Source organism: Larimichthys crocea, chromosome XI, assembly GCF_000972845.2.
Source record: "Larimichthys crocea isolate SSNF chromosome XI, L_crocea_2.0, whole genome shotgun sequence".
Classification (NCBI taxonomy): Eukaryota; Metazoa; Chordata; class Actinopteri; family Sciaenidae; genus Larimichthys; species Larimichthys crocea.
This window is the reverse complement of record NC_040021.1, coordinates 8,000,625-8,024,640: the sequence shown is the minus strand read 5'-3', so window position 1 is coordinate 8,024,640 and position 24,016 is coordinate 8,000,625. Positions and strand designations below refer to the sequence as shown.

General features: G+C 41.1%; 1 protein-coding gene and 1 long non-coding RNA gene across 3 annotated transcripts in view; one reads left to right on the top strand and one right to left on the bottom strand.

Moving 5' to 3' along the window:
* Positions 1-24,016, bottom strand: part of LOC104927045 (glutamate receptor ionotropic, kainate 2) — a 55,725-nt gene that overhangs the window by 18,210 nt on the left and 13,499 nt on the right. The window contains exons 2-6 of one of the 2 annotated variants that reach the window (XM_019277403.2): positions 20,568-20,735; positions 18,352-18,615; positions 15,736-15,917; positions 13,192-13,245; positions 11,573-11,746 (exon numbers count right to left, since the gene is read on the bottom strand). In XM_019277403.2, the coding sequence (XP_019132948.1) occupies positions 11,573-11,746; positions 13,192-13,245; positions 15,736-15,917; positions 18,352-18,615; positions 20,568-20,735 (842 nt within the window). The remainder of the gene's footprint in view (positions 1-11,572; positions 11,747-13,191; positions 13,246-15,735; positions 15,918-18,351; positions 18,616-20,567; positions 20,736-24,016) is intronic. The other variant, XM_010741032.3, reaches the window with a different exon arrangement.
* On the top strand, positions 1,996-13,698 carry LOC109142733 (uncharacterized). Its single transcript, XR_002043059.2, has 3 exons — positions 1,996-2,125; positions 12,981-13,048; positions 13,673-13,698. It is a non-coding gene; the product is annotated as an uncharacterized LOC109142733 (long non-coding RNA).

Below are 24,016 nucleotides of genomic sequence, written 5' to 3'. Positions count from 1 at the left end.
TCTTTTTTAATTTTTGGTTTTGACTTTTCAACTTTCCAGAAACAATCTTGACGTTTTCCTTCCAAAATCAATCAATAAAAACATTCCTATTCCTAAACTCTTTATTCAGCTGTCCGTTTTCCAATAAATCATTATACATAAATAAATATGTGCACTAGAAAACGGGTACAACTGGAAAGTTTTCTTTACAAGGCCCACGCTGGACATCTCACCCAGTGTCAGCTGGGATTGGCTCCAGCGCCCCTGCATCCTAAAAAAGGACAAGCAGCTAATGGATGGATGGATTGGATATTTTAGTAACACCCTTGATAATGAGAGAGTTTAGTAAATAACAGAGACTACAGTACTTAATGATGATTTGTGCAGCAGCCTTATAACATGCTACTCTGACGATTTTATAGAGCGATACACTAACAATATACATGCTTCATCAGCAGCAGTGTAAAAAGTTTTTTTTATGTGAGCAGCATTAGAGACAGGAATTTGTTTATTGTAACATAAAGATCGATTTGGCTACAAGACACATTGGTTTATTAGAGAACGGGAGTTTATTAGACGTTTTACAGTACGAACACGGTTCTGTATGCTGCTGTGTTTGCACTCTGAGGACAAACTACTCCACCGAATCCCCCCCATCAGCCTCTTTGTTTGAATGATTTATGTCATTCTATTAGCTTCTCCCCCGACTTTAACATCCACTCCTGGAAATATTTCCTCCGCCTTTTAACTTTTGATTACCGTGATACATCAAATATTGTCTGGCTCAAATGATTCATATGCCAAAGATCTTCTTTTTTTTTTTTTCCTACTTGCTTTTGGATCAGAACAATTCCTGAAAATCCCTTTTGTGATGGAAACAAAAAAGAGGCTGGCATCAAGTGGAAGACGGAGAGATCAGGAAGGGAGGAGAACGTGAAATGATGGCTCATAGCTCGGGCAGATTGCGTTCAATTTAAAAACAATCCAAGAGCGATCTTGATATTTATTTCCGAGCCAGGCACGGATCCCTTTAGGATGATTTAAGTGAAACCAATCTCCAACCCCTAGGGCACTCAGTCAGAGAGGGGAAAGGGTTTCAAACAAAATGCCCTAAACTCTTGTTGCCTTGTCTTTCTCACCTCTTTCTGTCTCTCCCTCTCTACGTCAAACACCCACACGACCATCTGAAATCACACACACTCTCCTTCTGCTTCGATTATTGTACAAGTCCAGATATCTTTTCCCTTCATTTAACCACTCACACTTTCCCCACATCTTACACCTTCCTTTTCCAGCTCTGGATGTCTTAGTTCAACTGCAAATTTTTTCCCTGTCTCATGAATGCGATACGTGAGGAACATACAAACACTGACAAACACGTGCAGGAACCAATTAGCGGGACGTCTGTACACGACGCACAAAAACAGCAACAAAAATCAGACTATGGTGACAAACCATCAAGCGTCCCAGAGGCATGCCTCATTTGTCGTAGTCGCATGCAGTGTCCTCAGTCAGAACAGGTGAACTGTAAACTCTACTGAGCTGCCTGCTGAGTGTACGTCTGTGTGTGTGTGTGTGTGTGTGTGGCTGTGCGTGTGTGTTTACACAAATATATTCCTTTTCTCTGCATCAGTATTCGCACCAGCTCTCCACAAGTGCATAATTCCATAATTCCTCTGATAATGTTGCACCCTGAAAAACGACATCTCCCTGTCTCTTCTCACCTCTACTCAATCAGTCATCCTCCTCCCAGAAATCCTCTTAACACACACACACACACCCACACACACATACACAAACAACCCCTCTAGTGATGGATGTGTACTGCGGTTTCTTGCCTACAGTGGAAGTCCACTGTTTATACATATCATATACATCTGATTAGCCCTAATGAGATTAGCACTGACCTGTTATTCACCATGCATCGCAGGGCTACAGCTGCCAGGCACAGAGCAACAACACACACACACACATGCACTCAGAGATGCACACACATGCACACACACACAGGCAGCATTGCCATCAGCATCGGAGTCACAGTGTCAGCGGGGGAGAGAGAAGCTCATTGTTTTCTTGAAGCCGAAGTCACTCTGCCCTCAGATCACAGACAGACCCATGGGGTTTGATGATTTGATAGAAGAAGGAGGTAATTATTCATTTCATTCCATAGTTTATACGTATTTGTGCTGCTTCGCTGCACAGTCGGCGCGAGTATTGGAGCCACAATTTATGCTGTCAGAGAAATTACTGCTTTTCTTTTCGAAACTTTTGGCGATTTTTTTTAGCAATTAAATCTTCACCAGTCAAGTCGAGTTTCGTGTAAACAATACGCCATATTTGATCATTTCTACTCTAATCAAGATGCCAAATCTAAAACTCACCCCCAGCACTGAGTGAAATACTGTTTTATGCATTTGTTTTATCTGCCAACATGAAATCCTCATGAGGAGTATAGACACCGATGGGGAAGGGCTGGTACGTAAGAAGTGATGAATTTCAATTTAACAAGAAATATCGCAAGCTTGTTGGTGAGCTCACCGCATAGACAAAAGAGAAAGATGGACAAGACTTAATAACGCTTCAAGTTAAATCAGCTACAATGAGGATTTTGGGAGAAACACTTATTTGCTTTCTTGTTGAGAGTTGGATGAGAAGATTGATATCACTCTCATATTTTGAGATAAAGCTGGAGCCAGCAGCCAGTTAGTTTATCTTTGCATAAGGATTGTAAACAACTAGCCTGGCTTTGTCCAGAGGAAACAAAAGAAAGCTAAATATTGTGTTTTTACTCTGGGTTACATGCCGATGTTAATTAGTGAGATTTAGAGCTGTATGCTTCTAGGCACATTTTGTTGGACAGAGTGCGGATAGCTGTTTACCCCAGTATCCAGTATTTATGCTATTAACATCTCCTATCAAATAAAAATGTGGTATCAATCTTCTCATTTACTTCTTGGAAACAAAGCAAGTATGCATATTTCCCAAAATCTGGAAGTTTGTTGTTGTTTAAATATGTTTCTGACACCCCAAAACTGTCTTAATGTTATGTTTTTGGTCCCTTTCGATGCTACTGCAGTAAATAAATTTGAATGTGAAACTGAACCGTGCATTTCTGGCACCGGTGAGACCCTGGGCGATGAAACTGAGTCGGCGCGTTGAGAATACATGGCTGCAAAAATGAAAAGACAGCAGTTGAAAAACACTGAAAAGTGACATGTGATTTATGAGGCGTATTATGGCTGTTTCAGGCCTTCTAGGAGAGAAGGGAGAGCAGGCAGAGTCGGATCATTTTAGTGGGAAAAAGCCCCCCGGGTGACTGCAGCTCGCTCGGTGTAGTGCCATCTTTCTCCTTGTCCCTAACTTTTACACTCTGTCTCTCTTCATCCCTTTCTTTCTGACCGCCTATGTTCCCACCCCAGTCGCTCCACAGTCCCTCCTCCCTTCACGTCTATATCTTCCTCCCTTTTGTCTGTCTTTCAGTGTCCTCTCTCTGCCTCTACAGTATTTCACTGAGCTGTGCGTGAGCGTTGTTCAGAGTGTGGGTATATGTGGGGCTCTGCCAGTGCCGTCACTGTCATTTTTTCCTCTTTTTCTTTTGTGCGTTGGAGGTTTAATCCCTTTCTCACATTGCATTTCCACATGCCGAGGCAACGGAGCAGAGTTGCAGCATTTTTCTTTTTCTGTTTTTTTTTTTAAATGAGGTTTTTGTCACAGGGAAGTAAGACTGGCTTCTTCCGACGAGGACCCCTGGGTAACAGATCCATTGATGGCGCTGGATTTATGTGAAAGCACATTCATGGTTTTATTGTAGATTTAAGCACACTTTAAAGGGGGATAAAAGACTACACTGCAGGGTTTTTTGGTTTGAAAGAAACGGAGCTGTGAGTGAGTGAGCAGCGTTTGATGCATGTCTATATACATTCACTCCGTATTGATGCAGTGTTATTCAAGTACCCCTATCTTATAAAAATACTGACAGATGCTTGAATGTAGAAAATGAATTATGAATAAATTGTCTCACCTGATGTAAGGCTATTTACCCAGTTATACCAATAAATAGTGAATTTATTAAAGGTCATAAGGGCAGAGCGAGCTTGTGACCTCATCAAACAACAAACTGTTTACACAGCTTAATGGGAGAAGCAGTTCAAACACACACAGACTGTTCATGCTAACTACCCAGTCTCTTCTGTTTGTTCCAAGCAAACCACTACTGCTGCTGCCAGCAACATTTTTTGTTGCACGCCAGATTTTTCCCCATAAAAATGTATCTCATTTTGAGTGAAAGCATATAAGCAATAGGCAGAAATCATTCATTTAGCATTCTTTACTAATTAGCTCACAACACAAAGTACAGCTGAGGCCTGATGGGAACGTCAACCTTGGTGGTGGCCCCAGAGTAAAAAGTTAGGGGATCACCAAAGTCAGTGTGATTCATCCTCTGGGGAGCATGTGAACATAATTTCATGGCAAACCATTCACTAGACGCTGAGATATTTCCAGACATGGGACCAAGTTACACATGTGCAAGTCTCAAGTAAGTCTCAAGTCTTAATCTTTAAGTCCCAAGTAAGTCCCAAGTATTTTTTTCTTGGGCAAGTCAAGTCCAAGTCAAGTCACCTTTGGCCTATTGTTGTAATTTTAGTTGCAGAATCTGATCTTAATATGATCACACTGTAATCATCAACATTATTTAAAAAATATAATAATAACTACATTTTTATATTCACACTGAAAACATGATGTGAATAACGCTCAAGTCATTCAAGTCATCGTGTCTCAAGTCAAGTCCCGAGTCTTAAACTTCCAAGTCCGAGTCAAGTTTCAAGTATTTTATTTTTTGTTAAGTCAAGTCACAAGTCATAAAACTGTCGACTCGAGTCGACTCGAGTCCAAGTCACTAAGTCTCAAGTCCCCATGTCTGGATATTTCAGTCTAGATCAAAGTGGTGGAGTGACAAATGACTGGTCTGATCGAGGCTGCAGGGGTATCTGTTAAAAAAAACGCAGCGACATGCGGCAGAGAAGCTGAACCGGATCCAGCTTTTGGAAAAAGTCAGCTGGATGTCACGCTGCAGCTACCAATCACATGATCAGACCGGTTAAACCTCATATTGATGGAGAACTTTGAGCCATGCAGGTACCTAGAACACCTAAAAATGTCACAGATTGGTGTTTTAAGTGACTGCGCATAAGACATATCAAATATGATACACGCCTCACTATATTATTACATTTTTACAAAAGAGGGTGGTGAATGCTCTAAGCAGTGGTGTCCCACCAGACTCTTCAGGCAGCAGCATGCTGTTGGCAGCACTGTCCACTTCAGAGTCCACGCTAATTAGCACCATGCTGCCTAACCTACATCTGATTAAGTGGCTGTTTAACATGATGGCCTTTCCTCTTATTTAATCAGCCTCCAACTAGGTCTAACTAAAGAGGCTAGCAGGTACCCACTCCACAGCCTTTTTCCCCTCCCCATAGTTCATCTGCTATACTTTAAACATTTTCAGAGCAACAAAGCTATGATTCAAACCACTTGAAAACAAGCCAAGACATGGGTTTTGATTAAATGGTTGGGTCACTTAAGAACTAGGTTTCGTAGGCAACAACCACAATTTAGAGCTGGACTCAGCTGCATGGTGGAGGAGAGGAGGGTTTGTTGGAGGGCTCGACGGTCCTGCGCATTTCGCCACCATCTGGTGGACTCTCTGTGGCCAGAGAGAGGGAGGGAGGGATGGAGAGAGAGAGAGGATGCAGGCAGTATGGAGCGAGTCCACACTTGATTCATAGTGTAAACAACACAGGCGGTGTTAATTACATCTGGGTTGCTGCTAAACAGTGGGTATTTTGCAGGGGTCTCCACAGAATACCTGAGTAGGATGATGCTATCAATTACAAAAATGGGTACTCCCAAAATCTTTGTTTGGTTTTTGGTTTGCTGATTACACAAGAATATGCATTAACACTGCACTAACTGTAATAATAATACCAGCATGTGTTCCTATGTGTATCACAGTTTTCTATGCATAAATATGTACATGTAGGCAAGTGTACAGCGGTGTAGGCATATTAATGCGTTACTAGATTATTAATATGTAAGTAGCATTTTAATTGGTTGAGGCAGGTGTGGCTAATTTGGACTATGTTGTGTAGTTTAATACTTACATAAAATGTGTAATCTTTTATGCCTTTAAAATCTTATTCTGCAAACTAATTACTAACTATAACTCTAAAATAGACATGATGAAAATATTTAATATAAGTACTAATTGATTAAATGTTAGTTAATTAATTCTGTATCTGCTTCTGTGAACCGTGAACAGCATGTACTGTATTCTTCTGTATGTGTTTTTCCACTTAAGTGATCACGCCGCATGCTCACACTAAGTACATAGCGTATCCTATATGTGTATGATTGTGCGTGTAGGTGGGTGGGCCGGACCCTTAAAGGATGATAGCTTGGAGAGAGACCTTGCTGACGGCCAGCCAATATCCCTGAGCACGAGTGTGACCATGACACACACAGCTCCTGCTGCTTGCACCGGCCCCTAGGGATGGACTGCATGATAGTGATCTGATGATGGTTGTAGTCCCTGATTGCACAAGCTTTTATGGTTCTATATAACATCAGCAGGCGCCTGCTACTGTCAAGGAATGTACGCAGGCATGGGAGGGGGGATATCGTTACGGAATCTATTGTTATGTTTCGTCATTTTAAGCTGTTTGCATTGTACTGGATTCTCAGTTTACTACCATGTAAATACAATATATAAATGAGACATTGACAGAAGGAGCAAAACCAAGGGGAGAAAAAAAAGATAATATATTTCTCTCTTTAAATTCCCCCTCCTCATCTCACTCCCGCTGCCTGTTTTCACTCACAAAAGGCTTCTATGGGCCGAGGGAGCATTGGTGCTAATAATGTTGATGCTGTGCCAAGCCCAGCTGGTGGTGCCCGGCACAGGGCATCGAGTGTCTGCTCTCCACAGTTGCTGTCTTTAAAAGGCTCTCTCCTCTGCCAACTGGGATCAGAGGGAGGGAGATCACAGTGCTGTAATAGACGCAACCAACCTGTGAACCTGTGTGGAGCTCAGTCTGTTCAGCTCTGTCCGTCCTGTACTGAATACAAAATCAAAGTGTGACGCTATTCCGTGTGGACTGCAAAAGCACCCAATTAGACCGTAATGATAGATCATATTTTACAGTTGATAAAAATCCCCGGTTACTAATTAGCTGACATATTATCGATAGAAACATATCTGTGATAGGTTCAAATTGGCAGTCATCTTTGGCTGCTACACAATATGTGGAATGACCAGTGTACTGCAGGACTTAATTAAGCCTTGGGTGAAAGCTTCAACAAATAAAATGAATCCCCAAATACCGAATCTAATTTCTAAATAGAGCTTACTGTATCTGTGCAGTGATCGGGCAAAAGTACAGAGCGTCGCCTCTGTTCATTTTCATATTTACTGCGAAACACCAAATTTGGCTCAACTCTCACACTGAGGACCCTCATTTGGTTGAAAATGTTGTATGAATGAAATGCACAGAGGGAAGATTTTGAGACTGAAAAGGGATTCATGTGTCGTTATTCTTTTCTTATTGTCAGATTCCAAGCAGCCATGTGCTACCCAACAACATGCCCACCATAGAGGCCAAACCTGAGCCAAGTCCTCCCCCTTTAGAGGAGCCACCAAACATAGGGAAGTAAATCAGTCATCCTGTCTCTTGTGTGCAGTGTGTGCTTCACACTTACATACAGTACAGTACAAACACACGCTTGTATGTAAACATGCGTGGTGAGACACGTTCAAACCAGAGTGTAGCAGCAGACTGGCAGCTATCCTCTATCCTGTGTGGGTGGCTTCTTCTCTATTCCCAGTAGTTCTTGTTAATTCAGCAAGGTGTCCCCCACCCCTCTCTCCTCTCTCCTCCCCCCTTACATTTCTCTGCAACACCGCACCCTCCCTGTTCCCCTTCCTCTGCGCACAGTATACAGTGAAAGTATATATACTGTGGTTCTTTTTAAAAAGGCACAAACCAAATACTGAAGAATAATCTAAACATTACATTAAAACCTGTTGATATTATTCCAGTATTTGTAGATCTGATGGTTACTTGTGGTAATGGCAGCTGTGTTTTAACAGCGCCCAGAGTGCAGCTCAAAATTAAATGCGTCGACCAAAGAGGACGGTAAACACGTCTTGAGTGGCGAACAACCCGTGCATGTGTTTAAACTGTGCCTGAGAGGCTTCATTGTGTCGATATAGGAGTCTAATGAAGGAATCAGCTGAACTATGCATAATATAAATGTAAAATGCACACATGCTCAGGATCTGGGCTGAAGAATAACACCCAGCTCTGCAAAAAGATATTTGCAAGTACTGTTTAAATGTAAATTGCAAACGGTGGCAGCGTCACATTTCACAAATTCTCAGGGACAGGTTGCAGGTACAGAGTTCGTTTTGGATTGTGCAATGTGTCAAAATTAACTGGATGGAAAATGATCCGGTGAAATAGGCCCCCGCGTACATGCATGCATCATTTCATTTCATCAGGACATACACAACATCTGTATGTCATCGAAAACTAACTTTCTATATATATAACAGTGTTTTATGACAGTACAGCTTGTGCGGGTGAAAGAAAAAAGGGCGACAAATGCTGCGCTGTTGTTTTTTTCTTTTTTTTTTAAATCATTGTCATTAGCAATTATTTACAGTATCCTGGGAGTGTTTGCTGAGCATGCATGTTCTTGTGCTGATTTAAAGTTAAGTGTCTTGCCCGAGGATATCTCAGCAATAGCTGCAGATGGAGGGGAGAGCAAATTAGCCACATTTGCTCTTACTTACTCTTTCTTACTGGCTTGGAAGAATCTCAAATATCTGGACGTGTTTGTTGTGTTTCCAGTGCATTAAGTCTGTGTAACACTAACATGCTTTTTTGTTTATTTATTTTTACAGTGTCCCACGTGAACTAGCCCCATCATGTCATGCATATTACCCAAACAACTGCTCTCTATTAATAACAGAGTCATTATTTAGAGCTATTACACCAGAATTTTCAATTGCGTTGATGACACTGGAGAACATCCAGCCCTCTGTTGTGGTAATTATAGCTCACTGAAATGGAGACATAAATGAAATGATGCAGATGTAGAAAATAGCCGGCCCTAGGAAACTGTTTTTTTCCCTCTCCAATTAAAATCTATCTATCTATCCATCTATCTATCTATCTATCTATCTATCTATCTATCTATCTATCCATCCATCTCTAATTGTTGTTAATTCCGATGAAGGCGGAGGGTTACACAAATTTGAGCTTCAAATGACTCCAGAGATATGCTAAAAGAGTCCACACAAACAGACAAGATCACCCACACTCGCTCGTCCATACACAAATGAACTGGACTAATTTGCATCCCTCCACGTCAGAGATGCCTCTGACAAACAAGAGTTAAGAGGCAGTGGCCGAGTGTGTTTGTGGCTGCGGGCCTGCCTGGGCCGTGGAGGGACTTCTCATTATGCATCCTTCCCTGAGACAACACTAGGCCTCACCCAAGGCACAGAGTGTCACTGTGATTATACACTAGCGCACATTAATGCGTATCTAGCGGTGTGAGAAAAACATCGCATGCACCTCTTAACACTCACAACATCCCCCACCCTCCATCTTCCACCCCTCCTGCTGCCACCACCATCTCACCTTCCCCATCCCCCTCCTCCTCTTCCTCCTCCTCCAATCTTAGTCAATCAATCCTTCATGAAATCACAAGGTGACATGGACGACGTTGTCCTGGTAACCATCGCTACACAACTGTTGCCTGGTCACCGAGCACAAACAAGCCCAGAGCGCAGTACGGCTTTTGTGTAGCAGAGAATAAGAAGAAGGTATGAAAGCGAGGAAATAAAAGGCTGGAGGGAGGGTCGGGGGTGGAAGGTCAAACGCTAGCTGCCGCAGCCCTCCCTCCCTTTAATTTAATGATAGTCTTCAAGGTGGCTTCTCAACCCAGAGCACTGCAGCATAAATATCACACAAATCTACACATTGATTAAACACATTTGAGAAGTAAAGAAAATATTATTTTACCCATACATTCACAATTAAGGCACAGGCTATTTTTAAAAGTCACCAGCAGAACTGTTGCTCCATTACTCCTTTATTAAACCATTAAAAATGATAGTGGTTTTATATCCAGGCTCCTATTCCTTCAGTATCTTTTCTTCAGTCCTCATTATATAGAATCCTCTTAGGGTTGAACACTCTAAAGAATAAAACACACTGAAGCCGGGATTCATAAATAGAGCACTCTAATGAAGCACTTTGTCAAGCTTGACTCTGGCCGTATTATTTATTATTTAATGGTGGTTCTAGTCCAGTGAGATATGTCAATATGTACTATAGGATCTGACAAAATGATTCATGCAACGTAATTAATCAATTTAACGTTCTCCACTAATATCCATTCATTTCCGATGAAGGAAATAAAATTAAGTGCTTTAACTTCTTTGTGTGTTGCATTAATCTTTTTTTTGCACGCAGAGGTAACTGCTCACGTGGGAAAAAATGACGCACACGCTGTAGCGTTGTTTCGGGCGAATAAAATATGATGTTTCTATATTTACAACAGAGCGTACTGATGATGTTAGTGTGGTTTATTTTGTTCATAGGAAAGTGTAGAAGCAACATATTGATTTCTATAGCTATTTTTTCAGCACATGTAGGTGTTAATAAAGGTGATGAGACAGATATATGAATAGGCGTTGTGACAAACTCAAAAGGCTTGGCCTTAAATCTTTGATACGAAGACATTTCTTTCTTTATATCAATTTCTGGTGCCAGATCTTAAATCTGGGAAAAGCAAAGCAAGGGCTGGCTGAAAGAAAAAGAAGAAGAAGAAAAAAAAGGTGTTTGTCTGCAAGGAAGGTGTTGTGAAGGTGGAGTAAATCGACTGTTTACAACAACAGACCTAGAGAGGGACCTTGAATGTCCATGACGAGCTCCATTCCCTTTTTCACTTTCAAATCACCTTATCCCATGCTTTTTTGGAAGCCGTCCTAAAAAAACCAAGGCCATAATTTCCATCCAATTTGTTCCCTCTCTCTGCATGAGCACTGACAGATTGTCATATTTTGGCCACGCTCCCAGAGGAGAGTTGTGAGAGGCAGGAGGGCAGATAAACGGCTATTACCACTCACACCGGCTCATTACTGAGCATTTAGACCCAGGAGCACTAACCCAAAAGCTCCTCGCAGGGGGCGTTCATGCTGCTTCCATGCCCACCCCAGGAGCACTGCACCATCAAACTCGTGATTGACAACTGGTGCACATTCAATCTCCTCTAAAACTATCGTACATTTCAAAACATTGATTTATTTCTTCCAATCTACAGTCACCGAGCTTTATCAAGATCCTTCTGGACAAACACAAGTGGTTGCAGCATAAACCCCCCCGAAGGTTACATTACATTACATATGGCTTCCAATTGATTTGGTCATTTGGACATACACGGATGAAGTATGAGCATGTTTTTGCATATGCAGCATATCATGTGCGTACGCTTACAGCATAAAAAGGCTTATGCCTACCGTCATGAATCCATCTAGCAGGCCTGAGTCCGGTTTGGGTGGGGCTTGAAGCCGCTCCATTGACCACTTCTCGATGATTGACGACACCTGAGAGTTTTCTGTGTTGAGGATGCGGAACCCTGTCATGTTCACTCCACTATAACGATACGGCTCCATGTCGAGGGCAAAAAGGTCCTGGATGTAATAAAAATGAAAAGTCCAAATGTGTCTGAGCTGCAGGAAAAAATTAATCTTTCATCTTTACTTGCACATCGCTATACAGTACATCTCTCATCTGTCTTGAATAATTAAGAAGAGTCATTTTAATGGCGGCTTTAGGAAAAGAGCAGAAAAGCACAGTTGAAAGTATTTCAAGAGTTATTCTATTTCATGCTGAGGCAGTAGCCTTGATTAAGGCAAGGTTTTCAAGGTTACAGGCAGGGTTTTGGTGGACTGCCATCTATCATGTGGAAGTGAAAGGACAACCCAATTGTCCCGCATACAGCATGTCTGGCATCTCACCAGGCAGATGTCTCTGGGATGCAACAACACAGTTGACAGAGCAACAGCAGGTGATGGACGCAGAATGTGGGTGCCACGGTCAATGTTTGCTGTCCTATTCTGAAAGCAGCATGGATGGCTTAGTACCAGCATACAGCAGCTTTGGCCAGCACACTGCCCTGAAACCTGCCAAACACTGGCTGACGTTAAAGTAGGCATGTTTCCACCCTGACAGGCATGCCGCTGAAACAGGCTTATAATCACCATTCTCTTCCCTTTCCCAGTAACATACCTGCTGTCACTCACTCTCCTTTCATCTAGCCAGGTTCTTAGGTGGATGCACGGGGGATACTTACAAGTCCTGTGCACGGGTAAATATCTTTTTTTTCAGGTCACTTTTTTGCAACCTTTCCCTCAGCCTCTCACAGCATGCCATTTGTTTGTTAGAGCTATAATGGACCAAATGGATGACACTCTCATTTGCTGAGGGCTGTTATCTGAGCTCTCAGTCTTCTGTTCTCTGGGCTCTGGGAAGATGTGCTGTTGTTCATCTGGAGCGTAGCAAGTAATCTTTGTAGTTGGCTAGATGAAAGAACTTTGGAGAACTTCAATCACTGCCAGAGTCAGAATAAAATATATCCAACTGCTTTTGTTTCCTACACTCAGGGTTGTGGACATCCTGGTAAGGCGTGAAGGCTGGTTTTGAATTCAGAGAATAAACTCCAAGAAGTTTCACAACTATACTTTAAAATGCAAATAGTTCTAATCAACCACACGACAATGAGTCAGCTTTTCAAAGCCTATCTATTTCCTCTAGTGCGAATTTAAATTGTAGTTCAGGTTCAAATGCTTCTCACAAAATGGAAATAATAAGATGTTTTTCTTCGACTGCCTGCTGTTCCAGTCATATTTCATTTTTTTTCCTCAGAGAAGAAAGCCCGCTATCAGGCACTCAGACAGATGGATGCTTTTTTGCCTTGCAACAAGCAAAAACAGGTGAATCTTTGCACTTTAATAAAATGAAAATGGTTCAAACCGCACACATTATCAAGAGGGTAGTGCTGCGCAAAAAACTAATAAACATTGTATATAATTGCATTTTGTCGACATAAAAAATTAAGAAGTGCCAATGTACTCACCAGGGTAGTAAAAATATAATGGTAGTATTCTGTCATCATACCCATTGCCAGGGCCTACAGGGAGAAAAGAAGAGTAACTAAATCAAAGATTAATAGCTTAATGAGTCTTTTACTTGATTCATTTCATTTAGCTTTCTTCATTTAGCTTTTATTAAACCTGTATAGTCTATGTGTATAGTGATACCAGCCACGAAGATGGCTGAGAAAGAACAAATTTTACATTAAAAGAGACCATGGGCGTGTGTACACCATACTGTATTGGGGGCCCGGTGATTGATTGAAGATATATTGAATTTTTTTATTACACTTGAATGAGATGAAATCATCTAATCTGCCCCCCTGACAGCAACCAACCAAACCCTGAAGGAGACATTCATGTTAAAAATAAGAATAAGAGGAAGCAGACCGGCATCTTACAAAAGTTGATACTTTTCACACAACATGTGTTGTTTGTACTGATGTGATTTTATTTACTTCACAGCTCCGTCTCGATGTGAAAGGAGAAGAGAAAAAAAGAAACAAACACAAAATGTTCGAAAGTCGTTATTTACTGTGAGAACACTATTAGAGCTTTTTACAGGCAAGAAACAAGGAAGCACAGCAGGAAGAGGCGGCGAATTGAGCTGTTGACATACAGTATTTGTTTCGTTGTGCCTACCAAGTATTCACCATCAATAAATAATCATTTTTGTTGCTCCTCTGTAGACTAGCGGCTATATAGAGAAATCAAGCAATGCAATAAGCTTCTGAGAAGACTTCAATTCAATAAGAACCCCCGCCATTCTCATAAATAATGCGCCTCTGTTAAATGAATTTAACATGCCTGTGAGCAGAATTAGACTTTCTAATTAAAAAACCTTTATTGTCCAATGGAGAGAATCCATTATGACGGGTCAGTAGTAGAGATCTAATATTCTACAGAGAGATTAAAGATGCACTGAGCGGAAAGTAGGTATGTGAATCATTTGCGTCAGTGCTTAAAGAGAGAAAGTGTGATAAAGGGAAACACACATGAGCGTGTTGTGTTAGTGTATATAACATAATGAATTAAGTATGAGTCTATGTATCGAAAGCACCATTTCTATGAAGGGAAATTATATACATTTTTAATTAAGTATAGGAAGCTTGATGCAATTACTCATCTAATGCAGAGACTGTTCCATCGACCACTCTTACTGCCCACATGTTGAACTTAAAGGTGAATATTATTCAACCGCAAAGTGTTCAATACTAAGTAGATTAAAAAGACGCTTTCAAATAAATGATAAAATAAACTCAAGAAATGCTATTTCATTATAATTTTGTTTGATAGAATTTTTATTTTCTTTTGAATCATATTGGCATTTTCCCTACTGACACATAATAACACACTTCATTTAATAAAGCTGTTCTGAATCAACCAACTATAGTCTGAAGCTGAACGTACCAAGACTGCTCATGATGCTGCTCAAGTCAACTTACTGGCAATGCCGGTTTATGAGCTTGGATTACTCACTATCAAAGTGAAGAAGTTAGCAGTGTTATCTTACCCTGTCCCTGTACTGTTGCATGCAGTATGCATACAATTCTGACAAACAAATTTTTCATAATAATGCAACTTGGACCCTTTTGTTCAGATATCTGTTGCAGTCTGTAGTCTAAAATTTTAAGTACAAAGTATGCAATTTAAGACGGGTACTACATCGCTAAATGACACCTTGGAGATGCAACAGGATGGCATTCGATGGGCTCGACAGTCATCTGGGAAAGCTCTGCTGTTGTTATTTGTAAAAATGTATAAAATATGTATGATTATATTTACTGTTTCGCTGTCACTGTCATTTTTTTGGTTGTGTCATTTTGTTCTTACTGATCATCTTAAATAATGGATAAACATCTGTCTTTGCTCTCTGTCATCAGTCGATGTCGCGTACCTTCCTCTACACAGAGGAAGATGCAGGAGGACATCCCAGTATTTTTCGGGATACTGCATTTGACATACCACGTACTGAAACATAATAAATCTTTTTCTGACATACTAATTAGTATGGTAATTGAGCGTCTTTAGAATCACAATGGTTACCCTTAATTAACCAACATTAGCTGCTGCCATAAATATGAAGTTAATAAACAAAGCTCAGTTAGTTAACCAGCTATGTAGGTAGCGTATGTGCATCCTTGTTAAACTAAATAAAAGAAGATGTTTCTGTGTCTGTCTTTTGTGTTTATTTACAGCAGCAGCTAGGTAAATGATTTATGATTACTTTAATGTTGTCCTTGCTTTGGCTAATATGTGCAAACTGGCCAAATCTGGTAGCAGCTGTTCAACTTGTTAACAGTTAAAAGGAAGAAAAAAAGTGACATGAAAAGTGCCACTGAAAAAAATACAATTATGAGATAGAAACAGACATTTAATAAAACTATTATGATTAGAATATGAATAATAAAATAGCTATTAATAATAACGGGTTCACTTTAAATCATTTTAACCATAAATAGTCCCGAATGTTTGAGTTTTGCAGTGACTTTAACAAACTATCATAACTCATTAAGCTGAGCTCATACCTGTTTTAGGATCCAAGCAGCCATCTCATGTCCACAATCAAAGATGACATGGAACTCCTTTGCCTTCTTCATCTCCTTCAGAAGTGGTTTGGCGTCCTTGGTCTCTGTGGGCAGCTGTCGGATCTTCAAACGAATGTTGTATCGTGACGGCGCCTTGATCAGCTCCTGAAGTCGAATGAGACCTGCAGACAAAGAGGATACATATAGCGTGAAAAGGGAATTTTTAAAAGATGCAGCAACATAATGTGTTTGATGTGCTGCCATTTTGAAGTATCGCTGATGCCGAGGAGGCCACGAAACCAGCTGGATTCAGGTTTTTTCCCTCAGCAGAAAAATGCCCATATGCATGCTTTCCTAATCCACAGTCTATTGATCCTCCTACTCATGCTTGGCAAGCAAACAGACTGCTACAGACCTATCAAGAGAATTTAACACCAACCCAGCACATTGCACTCTTTTGTGGAAAGAACCTCAATCTGCACCCACGTACAGAAACTTCCAATCCCACAGAAGCCTCCCAAATGTTGATCTGCTCTCTTCTTCCATGTTACCATACAGTACCATGCACTGGGTTCAATTTTATCCTGATGGAAAGCCGTGGTCGATCCTGTCTCTTTCTCTCTCACACATACACACTTCAGATGTGCTCTGATGAGTGTGCCTCTGTTTGCCCAGCTTGTACTTGCCCCTAGGGAGCCCGACGCCGCCGTCACATATTGCGCTACAATCTTCACCTTTCATTTCTCGACCACACGCTCAGGTAGAAAGCTCTCCGGGAGATACTGTGATGAGATTACAATGAGTTTCTCCCTCAGTAAAGAACTTCAGAGTGCAGGGATGAAAGAGGCTGGATTGATGGGAGAGATGATTACTTGTCATGGGTATAAAAATGGATGGAGCAGCGAGGATAGTTTGAGAGGGAACTGGAGAGAGATAGGATTTTTTTTTTTTCTTTTTTCCGTGGAACCACTTTAAGATAGCTCAGCCTATTTTTTATTTTGAAATGAAGTGCTGGGTGAGCAGTTTAATGGTCTTACTGTGAGTGGGACTGGGTCTCCCTGAAGCCTATAGAAAGATTGGTGTGAAATAGGAACATGCAGGTCTTGTTGTGAAAAGTACCATTGTAGGGAGGAATACTCAACCTCCTCGAGCTTACCTCAGGTAATCCCAATAGATCCCTACTCCAGGGCATGTCTGCGTCTCCCTGTTTTTGTTCACACTGACACTTTGGGAGGTGTTAAGCAAGAAAAAAGAATCTGTCAAGGGAGCTCAACGTTTGGGAAACACTGTCAGTGTAGATGTTTGTGGGCTCTGGCTAATGCCTTCAGACTTTCCCCCTGGATCTTCTAACGGCTGTGTGTGAATATTTTATCCCCTCCGATAGTTTTCCCTGCCAGCCGTCAGATAGGCTCCAATCAGCAGCGCAGGGCCCTGGAGCATGAAGCTGTGTGATTACAGCCTGGGACCAGGTGGAGGCGGTGGGGGGAAAGCAACCGAGGCTATGCAGCTGTCACACTTTTCAGGGCGTCAGGTGTGTTACAGAAGAAACGCTGTAAACAGTACGCCCAAGTCGCTGCTGTCTGACAGAGAGCGAGGCGAGAGGTCACCTTTTTGGCATCTCACTGGGGCGGTTTGTTGGAGAATGAAGGTGTTAATGTACTGAGCTCTGAGGCAGGAAGAGACGAGAGGGTCAAGGCGATGAGTCAGAATAATGTGGCAAGTGTGGCGAGTCATTGGGATATCATCTGAGATTAACCTACTGGCGCTGGCATGCTGCAGTTTAAATGCTTAAATGTATCGAACAGATGTGAAAGTAGAGGAATCAGAAAAAAAACCCCAGTAAAACTATGTTAGAAAAGGCTTAAAATTTATATTTAGTGGCACAATTTAGGATGTCAACTACGAGGCGACATTCACTTGCTCAGAGTAGGGAGTAAATTCATTATTCAACCTGTCTAAAATTTAAAAAATCCTCTCAGCTATATCTAATTTACTTACATTAAGTTGTCAACCACATCACACCAAATAGCTCATAAATTGCGAATGAACATTTAAATAATTTTTTTAGCTTCCGTGGAGCGATTACGCTTTACCTCGTAAAAATATCACCGCACTCCAGCTAAAAGACGACCCGTCTTTTAAAACGCATATTATGAGCCACTCCACAAAGTCACAGGATAGACGAAATGGCTCACAGACGCATTTGATAACCACCCTCAGAGATCAAGTGTCTCTGTGTGTTATTAATGGCTGTTGTCAGCGCCCACATACTACATTTCTGCATTGCATTAATCTGAAGAGACATTGGGTCATTCTGGGTAATGTGGTTCTCTTTTTTTTTTTTTTTTTCTATGCCGCTGCTCACTCTTCTGGAAGACTGACATGGGCAGCACCTGCAGGACTGAGGCAGAACAGTAAGCTATTGATTTCTGAATTAACTTGACAGGTTACAAAGCACTCACTGAACTCTGAGCAGCAGTGCTGCTTTTTTGTACTTCACCTGGTCCCTCTTGTTTTTCTGGTCATTTTAAAAAAGGCGACAGGTTGTAAACATTGTCACATGCATCATGCATAACAGAAACACCACTGGAAGATGAAGACAGACACCAACTGTACCTGTACCTGTGCTGTCGTCATACACCACAGTGACCGTTCTCCACTTGAAGAAGTGCACCAGGTCGAGGATGGCTCTACTGAGGGAGGAGAAGTCAGGGTACAGGCTGACATAGTACGAGTCCCTGTTGTCTGACACTTGATGCTTCCACTTGGTCTGGACGTGGGGCACTCCCAAAGCGTTGCAGATGGATTGGACTGCATTGGCCGACGAGCTGTGTGAGGGGCCAAAAATGGCCGCCACCCCGAGGGAAAGTTGATCACATGCTGGTGAGGTAGAAAGAGGAAGAAGCAACAATGTGAATTAATGTGTCGTAAGTTTAAACCTGCTTCTACTGTCTGTTTGGTCTTCAATTCAAACTGATAATGAAAATCTGTGCCCCCCATTTTGTTCATGAGGATACACATGCATGCTCTGAGCACACAGGTGAGGCCATACATATTTTTCAATAGTTTTACAGTACTGTACTTATCTACAGGTGGTTGTAAAATGCCAAAATGCAGCAGAAAAGAAGACGACTGTGAGCGATTTTCAAAAATTAACACCAAACTCGGCTTTTCTGTAAATGTTTTATGAGGAAGGAAATGCATCCAACACATTTGTTCCTCAAGGATACACACACACACAGTGAGTATCGACAAGGACACAGTTAAGCTTTTTCCCCCCCCTATTTCATTTGACTCTCGGGAAACTAGTAGCCCATTTTAACAATTTAATATCAAGCCTTTGTGGACGTTTTGGCAATACAAACTCAATTGGAGTTCGGTTTTGTCAATATATCAAATTGACTTCAAACTGCTGCGTTCACTCATTCATACGCCTTTCAGGATAAACGCTCAATAATTTACTTGTGTGACACTTATTTATCACCACATTGCACCTTCAGCTGTAGTGCTGCTGTGATTTTTTTGCTTCTATCAGATGTTATGCGTCACATTACGGATTTAAAATTAGCATTCATGCCAGCTAATCCTTGAGTGTATTATACAGTATAGTGCACACATTTCACACTCATATAGTAAATATAGTGCACTAAACAGTAAAAAGAAAGAAAGAAGAAAGAAAAATGGTGGTTCAACATGGCAGACTGTATGGAGGACCTAATGTGTCTGTAGATTTAAATTTTTCATTCTAAGGTAACAAAACATAACTATTCTCATTTACATGTGATTAAACTAGTGGTGGGCATACATTAATTTTTTTAATCTAGATTAATCTCACTGTAATCATAGTATTAATCTAGATTAATCTAGATTGAAATGGCTCATTCAGAATATGTGTGCTACCTAAGTAATGACTAAAAGTAAGTAAGTCTTTGAGAACAGGTTTCTTATGCCAGGTGGCGCATTAGACCAGCTCATCTCCTGTTTCCAAAATGCATCACTGACTGCTTGAGAAAGCTGTTCTACTTTGATACTTGGTGATGAAAATAAACCATGTTCAATGAGATGTACTTGTGTTTACAAACTGTTTATTCAGTTAAACATGAATTTTGAACTGTACGCCTACATAAGAGGTCCTGATGAACTGTTTACAGTAGCTTTGGGTCAATCAGTCCAAGCTCTATTTCTCCTTCTTCCACCAGTCACTCAGGCAGACCAGCTTGACGATGATTCTTCCCCTGCGTTACATCAGTGCTTGATCTGCAGCATTAGCTAAGGGATGCTTTGCGTTTAGGCGGTCCTTCAGTAAACTAATTCTGCATTGCACAAGGTGCAAACAACCTTAGTCTCATCGAGGTTTCCTTTAGGAAGCCTCTTAACAATAACTTTTCCCTGAAGCAAACCCCATGGCTTCGTAGTTACATCCATGTTAGCACGTCACGTTTGATGTGGTAATTCACAGTAGGCATACAGGTTCGAAGACTCGTTCTCGCCCCCTACAGTGCAATTCGGCTAGGTATACATCCGTGCTAAAATATCAAGGTCAAAGTCATCATAGTTTGCGTAGTATAGACCCAGCTCCCAACCCAACTTTTAGAATAAATTAATGGCGATATATTTTTTTTATTGCCCGATAAAAGTCTCACTAGATTAAAACACTAATTAAATTTTTCTCTGCCAACTTCTGTAAATAGAGCACCCTAAATCTGACGCACTGTACCTTTAAATGCACGGGATCTATACCACAAACCATTTACATATATCTTCATTTCAAATCTAGACAATTAAGAGCAATTGAATTATATAAGTAACAATCTTCCCATATCCTGACTCACCTTTCCTGGAGGCCTCAAAGCTGTCGAAGATGTTTATTCTCTGGATGTCATAGGTCAGCGTGGTGTTGGGGAGCAAGGTGCGGTTCCTGTTGATTGTGTTCAAGGCAAATTTAAAAGCTAGTTCCTCTGCTCCGGAGGGGCCGCTCTCAATGGATTCAAATATTCCTCCTGAGGGTTGGAAAAAAAAGGGAAAAAAGGAAAAATCAGTCAAGAATAAGACCTTTGAATAGCCACTTCCTCCTAATGGTAATTGCAATAGATTCCTTAACACAAGTGACATTCAAGCAAATGATCAATATAATGCAGGCAATTACAGCCCGAGCAGTGCTATCATTTTTAACACTTCACTATTTGTAGTATTATTGATGCTATTGTGTTGGCTGCTTCACACAGCTCAGTCACACGGTGACATGATGGGGCTGATTTACAGTGCCGGGTTAGACGAATGGATCTCGTCTCATTTGCATTCTGTGGCAGTCGTTGGTGTAATTATAGGCAATTAGTTACGTAGGGAGGTGAGTTCAGGGGTGGGTGCCCTTCTTTAACTCTCTCGCTCAGCCTTGACAGGAAGGTTCAACTCTTCCATTTTGTCCCATTGATTTCAGCGATTCTCAAATGAGACGGAGAGCAAAGGCAGGCAAGAGTGTGGGTAACAGAGAATTAAGTTAAAAAAAAGAGGGATGGATTTCCTGATGGGAGGGTTTAGAAACATTTGAAGTGCTAACAAAAGAAGGAGAAGTCCAAACAAGTCAGATATAGACATAAAACATGAGGGATTTTTTTTTAGATTAAACTCAGAGGATCACTCTATTATTTCTGCATCATATCTCACAGTTTTTTAATGGAACAGCTTCCTGATGGGAGTTTCATGCTGTGCCTGTCTGAGAAACATTGCTTCCATTTGGATATATATGAATAACATCTTGTGATGCGTATTAATTGACAAAGTGAATGCTTCAAGATAAAAACAATAAATAGTGTTTCTTCACGCCACATGAGCCAGGCAATATAATTACCGCTACAAAGTAAGGTGTTGTCAACCTAATACATCTCCATCCAAGACCTGTCGGTTATTTTGTGCTAACCAAAAAATGATTTAAGCTCCAGATGGTCCATCAGAGCGGTTCAGAATCCTGAACCGACCCACTGAACAATTCAAGATTATGTGAAGACATGCATTCATTTTATAATCACCAAAAAAATGTCTGTCAGCAAACATGAGAAATCTATTTTTTTTGGAAACTATCTATCTACGAGCCAGTCAGCCAGGACACATTTCATTTCAATGGGAGTGAGAGTGATGACAGTGTTTTCACACATCCATCATTAGAATGAGTGAAGTCATGTTGTAGGTGGTGCAATATGGTGGAGTCTGCAGCATTTCACAGAGAATATTTCTATGTCAAACAGCTGAAACATTTGTACAGTCAAGCCAACTACGTCCAAAATAAACATAATAAAAAAAACGAAATGCGAACCCACGTTACAACAGATTCTACACCTCCGAGGATGCGCTAAATCGTGAGAAAGCTTTACAGAAATCAAACTTAAAAGAGAATGGATGAGGGAGGGGGGGAAAAAAAAAAGATGAAAGGGGTTTGTGAGAGCAGCTCTGAGAAAACACTCTCGGAGTCAAGAGCAGAGTTCAGTAGTCCATCCACGGCTCTCGCCCTCTCTGAGGACGCAGAGTCGGTTTGACGAAATCCTGAAAACTGGGGAAAGGAAAAAGAAAAAAAGAAAAAAAGTTTAAAGCCTGTTCATCGATTCAATTACAGAGAGCGAGGGAAAAGTGAGAGCGAAAGAGAAAAAGACAGACAGAGTGACGCATTTTTAAAAGAGTGGAGAAAGTGTGTGTGTGTGTGTGAGAGAGAGAGAGATGTACAATAATAGGCACAGCAGCTATAAATAGCGTCTGGCCATGGCAGGGAGTGATAGAAAAGGAGTGCAGGAGGGCAAAGAAGGTGTCATTAACTTAGGGAAGTGAGCTTTATCACTGTCACCATTGTACAGCCATATGTTGTGCTTCCTTGCTTTATTTTCTTCATATAGTCCAGCAGAGATTTGAAGGAGGTGAAATGGAAAGAAATGAGAGTTTGGTGTGATATATGCACATGTGTATGTATGAGGCCCTTTAGTTTCGTGCCTCACCGTTATTGAGGGAGCTATAATAATGTGGTTTTCATGTATAAGTCCTACCTGCTATACCTCGGTCTGATATGAACATGCTGCTATTCGTGGCATTTCATTTCACTGGAATAGCACATTCATCTTCAAAAGAGCGAATACCCAAGAATCACCATTAAAGATGATTGGAATCATGTCAGTCTGACCTAATAGATAATTATTAGTCTATTGCCCCGAGGGAAGCAGACCCGAGCTCTTCAGGCCTGTTCAGCGAGTATGAAAATGAGCATAAGGGTATGAAGTTATGCTCATCAGATTTCTTTGGCACACTGTTTGCCTTGGACATGCTGGTTTTAAAAAGGAATCATACACCTCTGAGTACACGGGAGAGCGGAAACATTAAATTAAGTCCACAGAGGGTTACATTTAATATTTCCAAGGAGATGTCAAGCATTACATTACGCTGCAAAATGATAGCATGCAGAAAATTAAATGGTTATTGTTTGATTTAATGCTCCTTGGAATGCATCCCCAGCACTGTCGACAATGAAAAATGTATCTGGACTTTTTTGCATTTTGGAAAATACTTGCACATTGGTATTGGGTGTAAAGTATATGCATCTTGCTTAAAGTCTTAAAACACTCGGTGCTGTATCATCCATCTATCCATCCTGGATTCGCTACTTGGCGTCGTGGTCCGTCTGATTGCAGGTGTGTGACTTACAGCTGAGATAATCAGTGTGTGTGTGTGAATTATGGAGCTGCCATCACCGGGTCTGGTGTGAATTATAGTGCAAATGAAAGCTCTGAGTGAGTTATGAGCTGGATAATCACCCTGACGAGAAAACAGGCCTGCTGATCTGAGCGTCTTAGTGTGCGTGCATGTGTGTGTGTGTGTGTGAGAGAGAGAGAGAGACAGAAAGTGGAAATGAAAAGGCAGTGTGGGAGGGCGTCTCCTCTATGTAAATTTGACTCCCTAATGTTTGCTCACTGTTAATCAAGGGTGTTTTGAATTGGACATTATAAAGTAACTTAATCATTGGCTTCATTATTGTAGGAAATTCACAGGGGATGAAAAGGTGCATCACTTAGGGTAGAATATATTCTTCCTCTGCGAATAAATATTTCATATTTCTGTGGCTCCAAAATAAAAGCAGAGAGAAGATACTGACCATTAATGTGAAAGGGTTACTTACTAAACTATGAATGGAAATATAATTATCTCTTTCTACTCGAGGATGCTCTTGTACACTGGAAGATAGGAGTCAGATATGTTGCCATGGTGACTCATACAGCTATACTATGGTTGAAAGGCATCGGCAGTT